Source organism: Brachypodium distachyon, chromosome 5 (genome assembly GCF_000005505.3).
Source record: "Brachypodium distachyon strain Bd21 chromosome 5, Brachypodium_distachyon_v3.0, whole genome shotgun sequence".
In the NCBI taxonomy this organism is placed as follows: Eukaryota; Viridiplantae; Streptophyta; class Magnoliopsida; order Poales; family Poaceae; genus Brachypodium; species Brachypodium distachyon.
The window spans coordinates 11,265,882-11,281,187 of NC_016135.3; the positions used below are offsets into that span (position 1 = coordinate 11,265,882).

A 15,306-nucleotide genomic window follows, 5' to 3' on the forward strand; every position below is an offset into this window, starting at 1 on the left:
AGTTAGCACCCCGCTTGCTCCATTCCTGGTTCCGCCACTGCCTGCCCCCTCCTCCCTCTGCGCGTGCTGATGGAGGTCAGCACGCGCAGCACCGCACCGCACCGCCTCAATCCTCCCTCTCCGCGCCGGCGCCTCCGCTCGCCAAGATCCACGGATGGCCCTCCGCTGCATCGCTCCCGTTGGAGATCCCCCACCTCGCCCTGCCACAAAGCAACACCGCGCCGGCCTCGTCCCCGCCACCATGCTCCGCCTCACCTCCCCCATCTTCCCCCATCGACGCCTCCTCTCTACAAAACCGGCATGGCATGTCTTCCCCGACTCCCACAGGCTATCGATGACCCACCCTGCACCATCCCCTCGATCCCCTCGATCCCAGTTCTTATCAGCGCAAGGTAAATTGCTTCTCCATCTGGGTACTAGCCAATTATTATTCTCAATTTATTCATCTGGGTACCAATCGATCTGGATGGCCATGCCAAATTGGTTGTAACATGTGCTTTGTTTTTCTTCCATTTTCTTTTGCTGATTTAATTATCTTGGTACACTACGTTGTAGTCATTGATCTGGATGGGTATGATTAATGTTTATATGGCAAATTATACTGAAGTCTTCACTGTATTTTTATCCTACAAAAGCAAGACTTTATTTTCTCCTGGGTGATGTGAGGATTATTAGAAATTGAAGTAATGTAAGAATTTTAGAACTAATGTGAGATATCAGAGTCTATTTTAACCCAAATAAAAGCATCAACGAAGTCCTGCACAATACTTGTGTTCTGGTGAGCTTTCTTTTCCTACACACTTATGTTCTGCTTAGATATATGTCTCCTGTTTATTCTATTGGGGCTTAGAGCCAGTGGAACAATAATAAGTGTTTCATTTTCGAGAGAGGTAGAGGTGAAATTTGACACTGAAGGAATTGAGTTTTTTAACTTATAATTTAGACAAGACAAGTCTAACCTAACAACACCAGCATATATCATATTGGTATTTTGTACTTTTATCATTTACCCTTGTGATTTGTTTCACTGCACTTAAACTGGAGAACTAAAATATATGCATGTAAATTGTTGGATGAGATGCCTTACTTTTACGAGCGTTACACCTTACAACTTTTGTGTTATTATGTCTCTTGGTGCTCTTATACTTATTTATCTACATATCCTGACCTTATTGTATTTTGCCTGGAAACAGAAATACCCTGTGGGAAGAAGGATATCGATATTCGATAGGTCCTTGGTTGGTATCTACACCAGCAGTGACAATGACGCCATCAAAGGAAGAGCACTTAGCGATCTGCTGCATCCCGTGAGTTATGCTTCGTATCTAGGTCGGTCTGACAGGCATCAATTTTACTACTTCATATAATCTTTTGCAAACAGGGTATCCAGTGCCAACTTCAAATCAGGCTAATGCAGTGCAGGACTTGTGACAAGTGTACGTGTATAGACTCCAGATCTGCCAATTCCTATCATGCTTGTGATTAGGAACGTCAATTTCTAGAGATACTTATGATAGTGATGCCAGCTTGCTTCTAATTTTATTTGATATGATGAATAGCTTGTCTTCTAATACATCTCATCCATCTCTTAGATCCGAAGGACGGTATACTTGCAGTGAACAATTATCATGAATTTACCATCTTCATGATCCTTCAAATATATATAAACTGGCATCTAATTTCACATTTACGGTTTGTGAAATTTTTGAATTAAAAAATGTAAAAGGGTGCCATCTGACGAATTGTTGGACATTCAAAGGCTGAGTCCATTATTAATGGGCTTGCAATATATTTTTAGTAATATTGTTAGGTAGCTGACTTTTTAAACTAGGGTGGAATTATGAAAAGCTAGCTAGATATATGGAGCATAAAGGATGGTTATGGAGAAAAAAGACCAAAAAGATAAGTTCTGCATATTCTTATTTAAGCTTGCTCAATATATATGCAGCACATATATGAATAGCTTGTTGAACACCAAGTATGCTTGACACTTTGAAATAACGTGTATGCTTCCTCTAGAATTATGTGTTATGCACAATGGAGCATAAAGGATGGTTATGGAGGTGGCATGTGGCCAAACATATGCACCTAAAAGAGAGTTGAAAAGAGAGAGCTGCTGGTGTGTGTGGGTGTTGATTTGATGGTATTTGGGTGCTGTGCCATTAGTAGTTCATTTCAAACTGAAGAAATAATTTTGAGATGACCCTGTACTGCTGGTGTGTGTGGGTGCTGCTGTAGCTCTGACCAAAAAGACTGGCGTGCTAATACTTTGTCTCAATTTCCAAAAGCAAGTTGTTTGATGCTACTCCTGTTTATGCCAGAGTTGACACATCAATAAGAGCACATTGAACTGCTAACTGACGGTGCTTGTTTTGTTTTTAATTTTCAGTGGATTTGAAATGATCCAAATGCCTTGCAACTGAATGTACCTGCATCTTTTCCTCCAGGTATATCTGTATATGAATATCTTCCTCTCCTCCAGGTGCATGTACATCTTCCTCTCCTCCAGGTACATGTACATCATCTTCCTCTCCTCCAGGTGCATGTACATCATCTTCCGGTGGAGTGCTATTGAGGTCTGGGAGCACCATAGTTCAGTACTTGTTGTATCCGGTATTCAAGTCTTGCTGTTGTATACTGTATGTACTTGTTGTTGTGTTCAGTATTCAGGTCTTGCTCCTATAATTACTCCTTCAGTGACTACTATTTGCTACAGCACAATTGCTCCTTTAGTTCTGTTATAATTGTTGTTGTGTTCAGTGGAATCTGTACTTGCTGTCGTCTGCTACAACTTCAGTTCTTCTCTCTGGGAGCTTCAGTTCTTCTCTGTTCGGTTCACTCTTCAGTTCTGATCAGCGCTCTTCAGTAGATTCAATTCAGGTCAGTGCTCGAATCGATTCGTTAGTTCAGTTCAGTGTTTGTCAGTTCAGTTAAGTTCAGAACTGATTCTTCTCTCTGGCTCCTGTTCTTGTAATGCTTGAATTGATTCTGGCAATGCGTGAGGGAGCTGGAGCGGCACGCGCGGAGCAAGCTGGCCGGCGAGACCTGTCACGTCCGACACAGAAGTGAACAGCGGTGGCACACCTGCTCTCGCGCGACCCAGAGATGAAGCCGCGAGCTCGACGGTGACCTTCTCCATCTCCGCGCAGAAAATCTATCTCCAGTGACCTCCTGTCCTGTAAGTCCCTCCTATTCCTTGACCTCTCCTCGTCCCTCAATTTCTTGGTTTGGATGTGGGAAGGAACTTGATTAGCCTGATGCAACCAAACCCTGCAACCCATTTTGGAACAATTCTGTCCCACTCACTCCCCTATGCAATTCTGCAGCAACTCTGTTAGTGGGGAAAAAAAAGAACTGACACATAAGTTGCAGAAGCAGCAGAAGCTGTCAATCTGCAGAAGTTGTAGCAGCAGCAAAAGCTGTAAGTTCTGAATTTCCATGCTCACATATATATATTGTAAGTTCTGAAGGCACAAATCTCGTACTCCCTCTGTTCCATAAAGATTGGCGCTGCTTTGAACTAGCTAATCTTTATGGAACGGAGGGAATATTTTTTTTTCTTTTTTGCGAATCCAAATCTCTTACTTCCTCCGTCCAACAAAGGATGTCTCAATTTTGATTAAATTTAAATGCCATCTACGTACGCACTAAGTCATGTTTAGATACATCCAAATTTGACAAATTTGAGACATCTTTTGTTGGACGGAGGGAGTATTTCAACTGTGCTTTTCTTATAAAGATCAGCAAAAAACTCTTGGCTAGTTTAGTTAGATGGCATACTCTTACAAAAGATACAACTCTTGGCTAGTGTAGAAGAATGTACTTGTGTTGCAGTGAGATCAAATGAAATTTCTGATTCATTTATATTTTATAAACTGATTATGACATCCTATGGAAACCACTAGAATTTTCATCTTGGTATTCGCCCCAACTGCTGCAACTTCCAGCTGACTATCTTCATACATTAAGCTGATTGTGTGGTCAAGTCTAAACTGATTGCGATGTCATTGTGTTGTTGAGTTTGATGGCAGGGATTAACCAAACGATCGCATGGTAGCAGCCTAACAGGGATTACATGAGTGGCAGGGATTGGGTGGTAGGGCTCACCTAAGGGCAGCGGTGCGGTTCCGATCGACGGCGGCGAACCGAGTTTGAACTGGTGGTGCGCGTAAGTGTCGTGGATCAGACGTAAAGGAAGGTATATACGGAGTAGGTTGCTAGAAAAGGGGATGAGATTGAGCCGGATAGGTGTGATATTCTTGTTGTGTTCGGCCGATTCACGAGAGAGAGGTGCCGCAGATGTCCCATGGATCGGGAGATCGATCTTTAATCGAATTAGGTTCCCCACCCATATACATACCGCTATAAATACGTACGTACGTGCAAGGGGTGGAGGACACGCGCTCTCAGTTAGCAGCCTCGAAAAGCAATAATGTGGGCGTCGAGAGGCAATCACACGATGGGTGACACCGAGACGTCGACAAACACCATCAATAATGTGTGCGTCGCGACGGCGCCGGAAGCAAGCCGGCATGCGTTCTGGGCATGGCACGAAAGGCTCGTCGCAGTTTTCTGGAGAGATCACCGACAAGCTGACCATGTTGGCAATGGCGATAACGTCGCGGTAGCGGAGCCAGTCGATCATTGTCGCAGAGAAATCTTTTTATGGTTCTTGGTTGTGATCGGCGTCCTAATTTCCGTAGTCTCCATGCTTGTCCTCGCACTCAAAGACGAAGTGCCGATGAGCCGAGCGCAGCGTGTTGCCGCGATTGTCGTGGGGAGCATTTGTGCGTCCATCGCAGGCTTTTTGTTAGCTCTTGCCCCGTTCATCACCGTTTGTATTTTTTTTCACCCATCCTGTTGACCAGCAGATTCCAGCGGGACAAAAAACCGTAGATCTTATTGTATAATTTGGGATCTCGTAGATGTATTGGCAGCGGCGTAGATGTTTCCATCGTGTTAACCGAGATGGCGGCGGCAAAATCCTCCACCAAATAGTTGTCATGCCAATTTTGGCGAGGCTCGCTCGGGCATGATCCAAACAGCCAATATTATACAACATGATGTGATGTTTACACGCCGGTATTATTTGTCTCAAATTTGTCAAAATACGGATGTATCTATGTGTAAAAAGCGTCTACATACATGTAATATTTCAACAAAAATTCCGACAGGAGGAAGTATTAATTTTTCGTGCGTCTCAATCCAGTTTGCCTCTTTGGCTTTTGTCCGCCCAGTCGACCACGTGCGGATGAAAACATCTGGTAGTAAGAGGCATGTCCCCTTTCTCGGTTCACGAGCGCCCTCTCCTGGCTACGACCACTAGTTTTTTTAGAAACATCTAGTTTTACTGATTTAATAAACAAAATACAAAGTATTGAGAAAACTGGAAAAAAAACAGACAAGGAAGATCCCTAATGAAATTGTAAGTTACATCAAGATTCCTTGAACAAACTAGTAGCACATCTTTAATCTCTATAAAGTTGAAGCTCACTAAATACAATAAATTTAGTAAGCTGCACATGCAGCCTATCCACGTCATCATCTTCAACCCCACTACCGATTTTACTGCTTCCTCATGCCTCCAAGTCACCTTTTTTCCCTGATCGATTGACGCTCTCGATCCCTCGCTTCCGGTGCACATAGGCTAAGCCTAGTGGCTCACGTTCAATTTATTGGTGTAGGCGTGCATGGGAAGGGCTGGCTGGGGAGGAGACGTGCAGGTCGGGGTGGGCTGGTTGGGGAGGAGACTTATGTGCAGGTCAGGATACAAACCATTAACATAATTGTGTCATCAGGGATAATTAAGACTCTTAAATGGCCGCAGGCATACCAGGAGTCGAGCCGTCTCTTTGTATCACGAGTCTAGAACGTCTGTTTTGCTTCCCCTCCTGTGTGTTTTCATTCCCACCCTTTCATCTGCATATCATTTTGATGGTGCTTCAAACGTCCAAGCATTCTCTCGGCAACCATCGACTGGGATGTGGCTTCGTACCCACGGTGAATGAGGAAAGATTCAAGTGGTTCTTGCTTGTGGGTGGACGGTTGCTTGCCGTATACAGGTGGCGTCAGCGTCATGGCCTGGATGGCTAGGTCCATGAGATCATGGCGAGGTACTCCGTATGTCTCTATCCAATTTTCATGTCCATGTGTAAATGTGGTTTCTCTCCCCCAATTTTCTTTTAATAAAGTGAATCTAATCTGCATTGCAACGTCATGCATGAGCCATGGGCCTCGGTCACCTAAGGACCTATTGATTAGCTTAATGGGAGTACCTCTTCGGGATTGTGCCATCGGTCTTCATCCATTTAAGTTACTCTAGCCTATTGGTAGATGATCATAACATTTATGCAATTTTCCTGAACTAACTGCACCGATTTCTCACGATATTCGAATCCGGTTTTAGCCTTTTTATAGGTACAAACATCCAAATTGTTGTAAGGTGCGCATTTTTATTTCAGATCATCTTTCAACCAAGGCATACTCGGCAAATTATCGTAAAATTACATAAGATGCTAAGTATACTAATATAATCATTTAGCTGTGTAATAACATTTCCCTATAACTAAGTGTCTCCAGGTGTTCGGGGAATCATCTAGTTTGAAACAGAGTTACACCCAGAATGGCACATGGGCCTTCGATACCTTAGTCACAGTGAACGCATAGAGGAAGGCCCAAGCTAGACCACTAGCACATAGGCCCAATAGAGAAAAGGCCCAAGCTAGACCTGGGTATCACCCATCTGACGGTGCAGATTCCCTCACGGTCCCGATATAAACACCACCCAACCCTAACTTCGTCCAGTTTCTGTGCCCCCCTAGACGCCGCCTCTTCGGATAGTGCCTTCCGGAGATCAGAGAGCGCGGTGCCCGAACAAACCCTAGCCTCCCACCATGGTATGGCGATCGATCTCTCACTGTGTTTTCTTGTTCGAAATTTCTTCGATTTACGGTTCTGAGCTCTGTGATTTTGTTGGGTTGTGCAGGTTCTCCAGAACGACATCGACCTGCTGAACCCGCCGGCGGAGCTCGAGAAGCTCAAGCACAAGAAGAAGCGTCTCGTCCAGTCCCCCAACTCCTTCTTCATGGTAATCCCCTCTATGTGCATGTTTCTTTGTCGGCATCATGCTCGCCGCGGTACGTCCCGAGGCATGGCGTACAAAGCATGAACCGTTCGGCTGCCTTCTGATTTATACTTTTACTGAGGGTAATTAGGGCCGCCTGTCGTGATTCCGACCGTGATTAATCTTGAAGCAGGCCTTAGCTCCTCCGTGTGTCTTTTATGCTAGTACAAATCTATGGCACCTGCGTTGTGATATTATCGTTATGAACTGGAAAATTTATGTGGCTAGTATGAATTTTGTGTCGCAAAAGAGTGAATTTGTGGATCCATTGGAGTCGTTTCTGTGTGTCCATCAAATCATATCTCTGACAACATTGCAGTGTAACTTAGTGCCACGTTACTGTTTAGGGAAGCCACTTTGTGATTAGGCTATGCCTATTATAGTTTCAACGCTGCATTGTTTATGCTAAATTTGCAATGATTTTGTTACTCTCTGAAGATCGTATAATGATTCTAATGGTTCTGTGCTAATTGTTGCAGGACGTCAAGTGCCAGGGCTGCTTCAACATGTAATACTTCTTATTTTGACTATTTTTCTTTGAAAGTAGATGTCTGCATTTTTGTACTAATTAGCTTTTCCATGTTCCCTGTATCACCCTGTCATGCAGTCTAACCCCTCCGTTTCATAATTCTTGTTCATGACAAGAATTATGGAATGGAGGGAGTGTAAACTGGTTGTGTCTATTTTCAGGTAGTTGTTAAATGATGTCTGTCTCAGTATGTGCATAGCTTACTGCACTCTATGTTTTAAAACTCCATTATGTTACTGCTCGTGCTGGATAGATACATGTCTGAAACATCTGTGCAGTTTGGTCGTGTAACTGTACTTAACTACATATTGACCCTAGTTATATATATACACCCTTGTCATTTATGGCTTTTCTATTATTACAATATAATGGTTCACAAATATTTTTTGCCTGAATTACAGTGTTATTGTTAAGTACTTTCTGTGTACCGCATCACATATCAGCTAATTTATCATCTTGTTATATACACTCCATTGGTTTAGTTTGACCATTAATTACTAAGCTATCACTATGCTGCCTTGTTGCTTTATCCTAAGTTGTGCCCTTGGTTACATGATTTTTATGGTTGATAACTCCTCTTTCTCTGTTTGCAGCACTACCGTGTTCAGTCACTCTCAGACTGTTGTGGTCTGCCCAGGTTGTCAAACCGTGCTCTGCCAGCCAACGGGTGGAAAGGCCAGGCTAACTGAGGGATGCTCCTTCCGTCGCAAGGGCGACTAAGTGTATCAAAACCAAGGCACCATTAAGTTTTTGTTTTTCCAGGATGTAGTCTGAAAATTTTGCAATGTCGGCAAAGTCAACCCATCTTTGGTAATTTATTATTGCGCTGTAGTAATGCTATGAAACTGGTACTTTGATCCGTTTGAATTTTGTGAGATCAGACTAGCTGTACTGAACCATATGGTTTGATGAATCTTTCGTTATGATGTTGCTTGCCCTTTGTCTTCTGTGGCTGTTGAATGCTGTGCTTGGACCATGTTGATGTGTTCTTTGTTGATTGGTATCAAAGTATTTTCTCATCTATAATATGCCATACTTGGAGAAGTCAAGGTTGTGCGTGGTTAGACTGTATATATACTGAGCTGATTCTTATTTTGTTGAATCAAAAGTTCTTAACTCAGAATTTGTCTAATATTCAATTATGTTTCATAAGGGTTCTTAAAAAGATGTAAACAAATCGTCTGTTTTTATCCATTTGAATTCAATTCCTTGTCGCCAGCAGCTTCTCTTTTTTGTACTCTCCACAAGTTCCCTAAGATATGGCCTCACAGGATTCTGGCTCAGTTTAACATTAGTTTGACATTGTTGAACTAATGAAAAATGGCCTAAAAGTTGGTTGGTTAGAAAAACTGGAACATAATAATCCACCTCAACCAAACGCAGCCAGTTTATTGTTATTGTTTCATCTGGCCACAAGGTATTATGTGTTGGAGGTTTAGGGTCAAATATACGTGTACCAAGAGGTTTTACATTGAAAGTTCTATTTAAATGTTTGGACGCGTCTACTGAGTGCCCGTTGTACCAGGAGGTTTTACATTGAAAGTTCTACTTAAATGTTTGGGCGCGTCTACCGAGTGGCCGTTGGCCGGCTTAGGCCAGCGAGCCAACAGCCTGATTAGGCAAGTTTTCAATTAGCTTAATTGAGATACTCTTTGTTAGGAAAGCGATTTCGTCTGTCCCTATGTTCAGCTGCTTCCTTCAGTCAATTCGCTTTCCTGTTCGGCTGGCTACATGCACACGTGTTTTGTTCCCTTTTGATTTTTCAAAACTTCGTAACTTTCAAACTGAATGTCAAAATTATAATCCGTTTTCACCGTTGGATCTATCGCGATGAGATCTTCAAAACTAGATCCATACCGAGTATATTTTGACCAATATTTTTTAAAAAAGTAATTTTTGTGATAAACAATGAAACTTTAACTCTTATACCGCCAACGTATCATGTTTTGGTCTAATTTAGCAACATTGGTTCCTACGCTGTAAGTTTTGTGTACCTGATGACAACATTTGTTAATGTGTTGGCAACTTTGTCTGATGTGTCGATAATTGTGCTTATTGTGTTGGCAACTTTGGCTTTCATACAAGTGACAAAGTTGTTGGCTGCATACTGACAACTTTGGCATGCATATTTACAATTTTGACTCACATAGTAGTAATTTTCACTTCTATATTTGTAATTTCACTCTCATATTGACAAGTTCGAAATGCATGCTAGCAATTTGACTCACATATTAGCAACTTTGACAATCATACGGATAACCAACCCTCTTATATCAGCAACTTTGCCTCCCATGGCAACGACTTTCCATCCCATAACAGCAATTTTCATTCACATACCAACAACTTTGACTCTCATACATTTCCTCCCATATCCGTAACTTTTCCTCCCATAGAAGCAACTTTCACTCACGTACCAAAAACTTTCACTCGTATACCAACAAATTTCACTCGTATACCAGCAAGTTTCACTCACATACCAACAACTTTGACTTTCATACTGACAACTTTTCCTCCCATACCCGCAACTTTTTCTCCCATACCACCAACTTTTACTTGTATACCATCAACTTTCACTCGCATACTAGTAACTTTTATTTTTGTATTTGCAATGTTGGCTCCCATACCAGCAACTTTCCGTCCCATACCAGCAACTTTGACTCACATATCAGCAACTTTGACTCTCATACTGACAACTTTCTCTTCCTACCAGCAACTTTCCCTACATACGGGCAACATTCGCTCACACGTACCAGCAGATTTCACTCGCATACTAGTAACTTTCACTTCTGTATTTGCAACGTTGGTCTCGTACTAGCAATTTTGCTTCACATACTGACAACTTTTACTCTTATGCTGACAACTTTCTCTCCCTACCAACAACTTTCCCTCCATACAAGCAACTTCCACTCATGTACCAGCAACTTTCACTCGCATACTAGTAACTTTCAGTTTTGGATTTGCAATGTTGGCTCTAACTCATATTAGCAATTAATTTTGCCTCACATACTCATGTTGGCTCTAACTTTCAGTTTTGAAGATCTCGTCGCGAGAGATCCAACGGTGAAAACGGTTCGTAATTCCGATGCCTGGTTCAAAAGTTATTGTGTTTTGAAATATTTAAGAAACAAAATTAAGTGTACTTCACACATTAGTGGAGGTAGCATAGAGAAAATTCACGTGCATGCATGTGAGGCACGGCGTATATCCGTTTACTACGCGATGACCATGCTTAATTTTCACTGCACATGGACCACCGCGGGTGCACGTGTTGAGTGCGTGGTTTGTTTTCTTTTTCGGGTGTGCGCTCATGAGATGCTAAAAGTGCAGCTGCACTAGTTAGCCTTTGGGTAAATGTTTCAATGTTTTTACCTTCCGTGAGTGCATCTGCGTTTATGTGAAGGAAAGAGAATAGGAGGCAGATTTAAGAGTCAACTATATCTATTTATCATTGTATATCATCACAATTAATGACAACAAATCATTTAAGTAAGTCTTAAGACACAACATCTTGAATATGTTATTTCGTTGTGACCCTAGGTGACATGGAAAGTTAATACCAACTCTAGCTTTAAGGATCCAATGAAAAATACAGAGGTTTTTACATGGTAAGTCCCTATATACAATTCGTTGCTCGTCGCTTGTACAAAGATACAGACACCCAGTCATCTAATGTTTTGAATGTGATTTACAATCTTAAAGATAGTATATACAGTTGTCCGTCTGTAAGGTGTCTAAAAGAATCTCTACTAAAATTATGTAGACAACATGCATACAATGGTAAATAATCTATTTATAAGTTGTCTATTAAATTATCTGTAAAACTATAGACAATTGTACTGTCTTTTCTCACTCTCCACCTCAGCAAAGACTGGCTCTTATATACGGCAAGCAAAGAGTAGACCAGAGCACCCACATCAGCCCCCTCTTAATTGCCTCCCCCCATCTCCAATCATAGGCCGGCTCGAGGTGCCGCGCGATTCAACGGACCTCTCCCCTTTGTTTACTTCTAGTATTCCCGCCCAAATCATTTAGTAGTAGCACATCTTTCCTTCCCTGCTTCGAAGAATCGATCCTAGGCTAGCTAGTTGTTCCCTTCGGTTGGCCGGCGCTGGTGCGTTAATGGCGGTTGACCTCCTCCTTCTCCTTCTCCTTCTCGCGCCTTTAAATTGCGCGGGAAGAAGCGTCCGTGTTGAGAGCCGCATATAGGGAAGAGTCCATCCAGTTCCCTGCCTCGGTTGAGTCTCATCTGGGCTCTCTGCTTCTTGCTCTCTTCTGTTTCTGCTCTTCAGCAGCCAGCACCTCCTTATTCCTGCCTCTAGCTTTAGCAATGGCGTCGGAGAAGCTGGTGGCCAGGAAGGGCAGGCTGAGGCAGCGCTACGACAACGGGCATCGCCTCGTCGCAGGGTGCGTGCCGTACCGCCTGGGAAAAGATGGGCAGCTCCAGGTTCTCATGGTCTCCAGCACCAACAGGGACGGTCTCGTCTTCCCAAAGGTAACCAAACGCCATGAATCAAGATTGGTAGTACCTGTAGCTATCTAGCATGCATGACCTGATGGATTTGATCGGTTTCGTTTGCCAGGGCGGCTGGGAGGACGACGAGGACGTCCACGAAGCAGCGTGCCGAGAGGCGCTGGAGGAAGCCGGCGTTAGGGGCAACATCAATGTAACTACTCTCCCATTCATCCTTCCTTCCTTTGTTAGGCAATTAATGGTGCAAGCTTAATATCACGCCTGCCTCTAGGTAATTAGCTCATTGATTGAGCTCCAGAGATCGATAGATCAAAGGGGATATGCTAAAATAACCTGCCGGTAGCGGCGTACACGACGACGTTGGATTGGGGAAAGTGACCGGGGAAATTTATCTGTTGAAAAAACCTGCCGGGAGCATTTGGTGGATCACACATACCCAACAGGGGACAGGAAAATGACATGGCCGTTGACTTGGTAAAGCTCTAGAAGAATAAGTTAGTTAAGCCCTTGGTTCATTGCCCCTTCTGTTCGTCTTTAGCTTGCTTGTGGATCGTCAGAAGACTTGTCCCTAGGAAGGAATTTTCAGACATGAATCAAAATATACAACAATATTTCGTAGGTCTGAATACTATGCACGTGGACTGTCTCTTGTTTGCCCAACACCAATTCAAACAATCTTCTTCTGTTGGTGACATGGTTATGTTAATTATCTAGTACGGAGTATTTGGTTGATGAATTAGCAGTTGCTGTTGCTGATGAGTTATCACCATGTTTTTTATTCAGAGAAACTCGCTGGGGCTTTGGGTGTTCAGGAGCAAGAGCAGCCAGAGCGAGAGCGGCGACAGCCCCAGGGGCGCCTGCAAGGGCCAAGTCTTCGCGCTGGAGGTCACCGAGGAGCTCGAGCAATGGCCGGAGCAGGACACACATGGCAGGCGCTGGGTCTCCCCTGCGGACGCCTACGGGCTTTGCCGGTACGACTGGATGCGCGAGGCGCTGACGGCGTTGCTGGACCGCTGTTCTATGTCGTCGGCGTCGGCGATCCCGGCTCCGGCGTCGGAGCTGAACGAGCACGCTGGCACGTGCATGAACATGACGCTGATGAAACCGACGGCCACTGCAGATCGAGCTGTGGCGCTGTGCTGATCTTTTGCCTAATAATGTGGATGATGATAGACTGATGACAGATGATCGAGCAGAGCAGTGCAAGTAATTAGCTGCCGCTGTCTGACAGCAGACAGCTAGACCCGGCTGTCAGAAATCATCTGATGATATTTTTCCTGCATATCGTTTACTTTTGTAATTTAATTAATGTGTTCTCTTCTTAGTGCATCCGCAAATGATTTCAGCACTAACATCCCTAGCCTCTGCTGACTGAGAGCCAATGCTTGTCAATTTGTATGATCAATCTAGTGGCTGGCACCGGTACACTGGGTGTTCTGTACTCTGTAATGTGATCTGTTACTGTCCTGTAAATGTCATGAGGAGAATGAATAACTGTCAAGTGTCAACACAGTTTTATTAATCTTTGCAGTTCATCACTAAAAATGTCTTCTTGTACCTGCTGGTGCAAATGTGTAGAACTGCTGATCATCCTTGAGTTTTTGTTTCCTGTGTGCTGACTCTTGAATGTTTCATGTATCCTCAATTTAATCTCTCTTTTTTCAATACACAATATTCTATCACCAACTTTAGCCTTACGTTTTAGTTATTTCTAGAGAATTTGTTGCTCCCTACCTGCCTCTGTATCAAGGTGATACAGCCAACCAACAAGAGACCTCCCCGTTCTCTACACTGTAGACACACAACCCAAAATTTATTAAGTACACAGTTTTGAACGGCAGAACTCAGCCAATTTACAAACCAACTCTAGCCTCTAACTTTGCATTGTCAAAAAGACGATAATAAGTTTTTTGTAGAACAAAAAGAGTACAATAAGTTATTTTGCTACAAAAAGGGCATAATAAGCTTAAACAAAAGGAGGAGGTAAATAAAGAAGGAAGAAAGGAATGATTCAATTTGCCTCCTGGTTCTTGAGTTTGCTGGTGGGCTGGGCCGTCCAAATTGACTTGTGCTCCAATACAGAAACAACCGAAAATAAGGATGGCAACTTGGTATCCGCTATCATTGCTTGTTTGACATGGTCTATCAAGCAGCCACAAAACCTTCACCATTTCAAACTGAAAAATTCAATCCATCCAATGCCCTGAATCTAGATAAGCGAGTACGTACTTATTAAGGTACTGACATTAGGAATGGCATCAGCAAGTTGAGATTTCATCAATGCTCATTGTCAACTTGTTACTATGGTCCAATGTCTGCTGCAAAAGCTTGTATATGCTTCACCTGAATGACTTGCCATGATCATTTTGTTTCTGTGGATTTCTCCTAGATTTCAGTCTTCTCAGGGAATATGAATACAGCAAAGGTGCCCCCAACTATCCTAGACTAACTAGGGTAGTCTGTAGCTGCATTTCTTTCTTATAAGATGAACAAGAAAACTTTTACTCTCCTCGTATAAAAAATACTAAGAACAGCAACCACGGAACCAAAAGATTTGTCCTACACATACTTTTTAATTTCAGAGAGTTAGGCGTGTGCGCTAACACATTCAAATTCAGAAAAGGCGTATACCAACCGGGCTGCTATACTTCGCTCATTTTGTTTGGATTCCACCGCAGGTGGTCATTGACATGGTCATCCAGAGCTTCAGAGATAGGCTGATGTATAGCCTTAGCACATGCCAGCCGACAAATTTGTGCAGACTCGCCATTGGATCACCCATGGAATATAGCCTGCAGCTTGCTGCAGCCTCCAGACTTTCTGCATGCTATAAAAACTGAAGCTTTTGTCTGTTGCTGTTCTTTCTGCAAGATGGGGTTGGAAAGTTTCATCTTTGCTCTTAATTTTCAGGAAAGCATGGACAATTGTAACCATCTAGAGGGACAAAATATTGACTTGCCTTCAAGGAAGTTCATCATGCCAACAAAACTTCGCCCCCAATTGGATCACCGGGCACCTCCACATGGCTGGCTGGCCCCATGGAATTGAACTCTTACTTTTGGTCATGAACTCATGAACCCCTAGCTACTTACTACTAGCTCTGTTAGCTGCTAGCTTAATTAACAGTAGCTGGTAGGTTACATGTGGGGGCTATGTTTGTTATGTTGTTCTGGCTAGTAGAGC

General features: G+C 43.2%; 2 protein-coding genes and 1 long non-coding RNA gene across 10 annotated transcripts; all 3 read left to right on the forward strand.

Annotated features, from left to right (window-relative positions):
- LOC104585314 lies at window positions 1-6,569 on the forward strand. 8 transcript variants are annotated; one of them, XR_002960950.1, is made up of 7 exons: window positions 1-392; window positions 1,194-1,307; window positions 1,382-1,436; window positions 2,448-3,178; window positions 3,327-3,421; window positions 5,685-5,761; window positions 5,828-6,569. It is a non-coding gene; the product is annotated as an uncharacterized LOC104585314 (long non-coding RNA). The 8 variants fall into 8 exon arrangements; XR_002960951.1 differs by lacking the exons at window positions 5,685-5,761; window positions 5,828-6,569 and adding an exon at window positions 4,021-5,081 and having other exon boundaries at window positions 2-392; window positions 2,448-2,639; window positions 2,761-3,178; XR_732977.3 differs by lacking the exons at window positions 5,685-5,761; window positions 5,828-6,569 and adding an exon at window positions 4,021-5,081 and having other exon boundaries at window positions 2,390-3,178.
- A 165-nt stretch (window positions 6,570-6,734) lies between these two features.
- Window positions 6,735-8,592, forward strand: LOC100843921 (40S ribosomal protein S27). The gene is made up of 4 exons (XM_003579590.4): window positions 6,735-6,896; window positions 6,986-7,087; window positions 7,603-7,631; window positions 8,246-8,592. The coding sequence occupies exons 1-4, from the start codon at window positions 6,894-6,896 to the stop codon at window positions 8,370-8,372; spliced, it is 261 nt and encodes an 86-aa protein (XP_003579638.1). The 5' UTR covers window positions 6,735-6,893; the 3' UTR covers window positions 8,373-8,592.
- A 2,947-nt stretch (window positions 8,593-11,539) lies between these two features.
- On the forward strand, window positions 11,540-13,645 carry LOC100831310 (nudix hydrolase 13, mitochondrial). Its single transcript, XM_010241514.3, has 3 exons — window positions 11,540-12,144; window positions 12,233-12,316; window positions 12,907-13,645. Exons 1-3 carry the CDS (start codon window positions 11,980-11,982, stop codon window positions 13,264-13,266), a joined length of 609 nt encoding a protein of 202 aa, XP_010239816.1. The 5' UTR covers window positions 11,540-11,979; the 3' UTR covers window positions 13,267-13,645.
- Window positions 13,646-15,306: the final 1,661 nt, after the last annotated feature.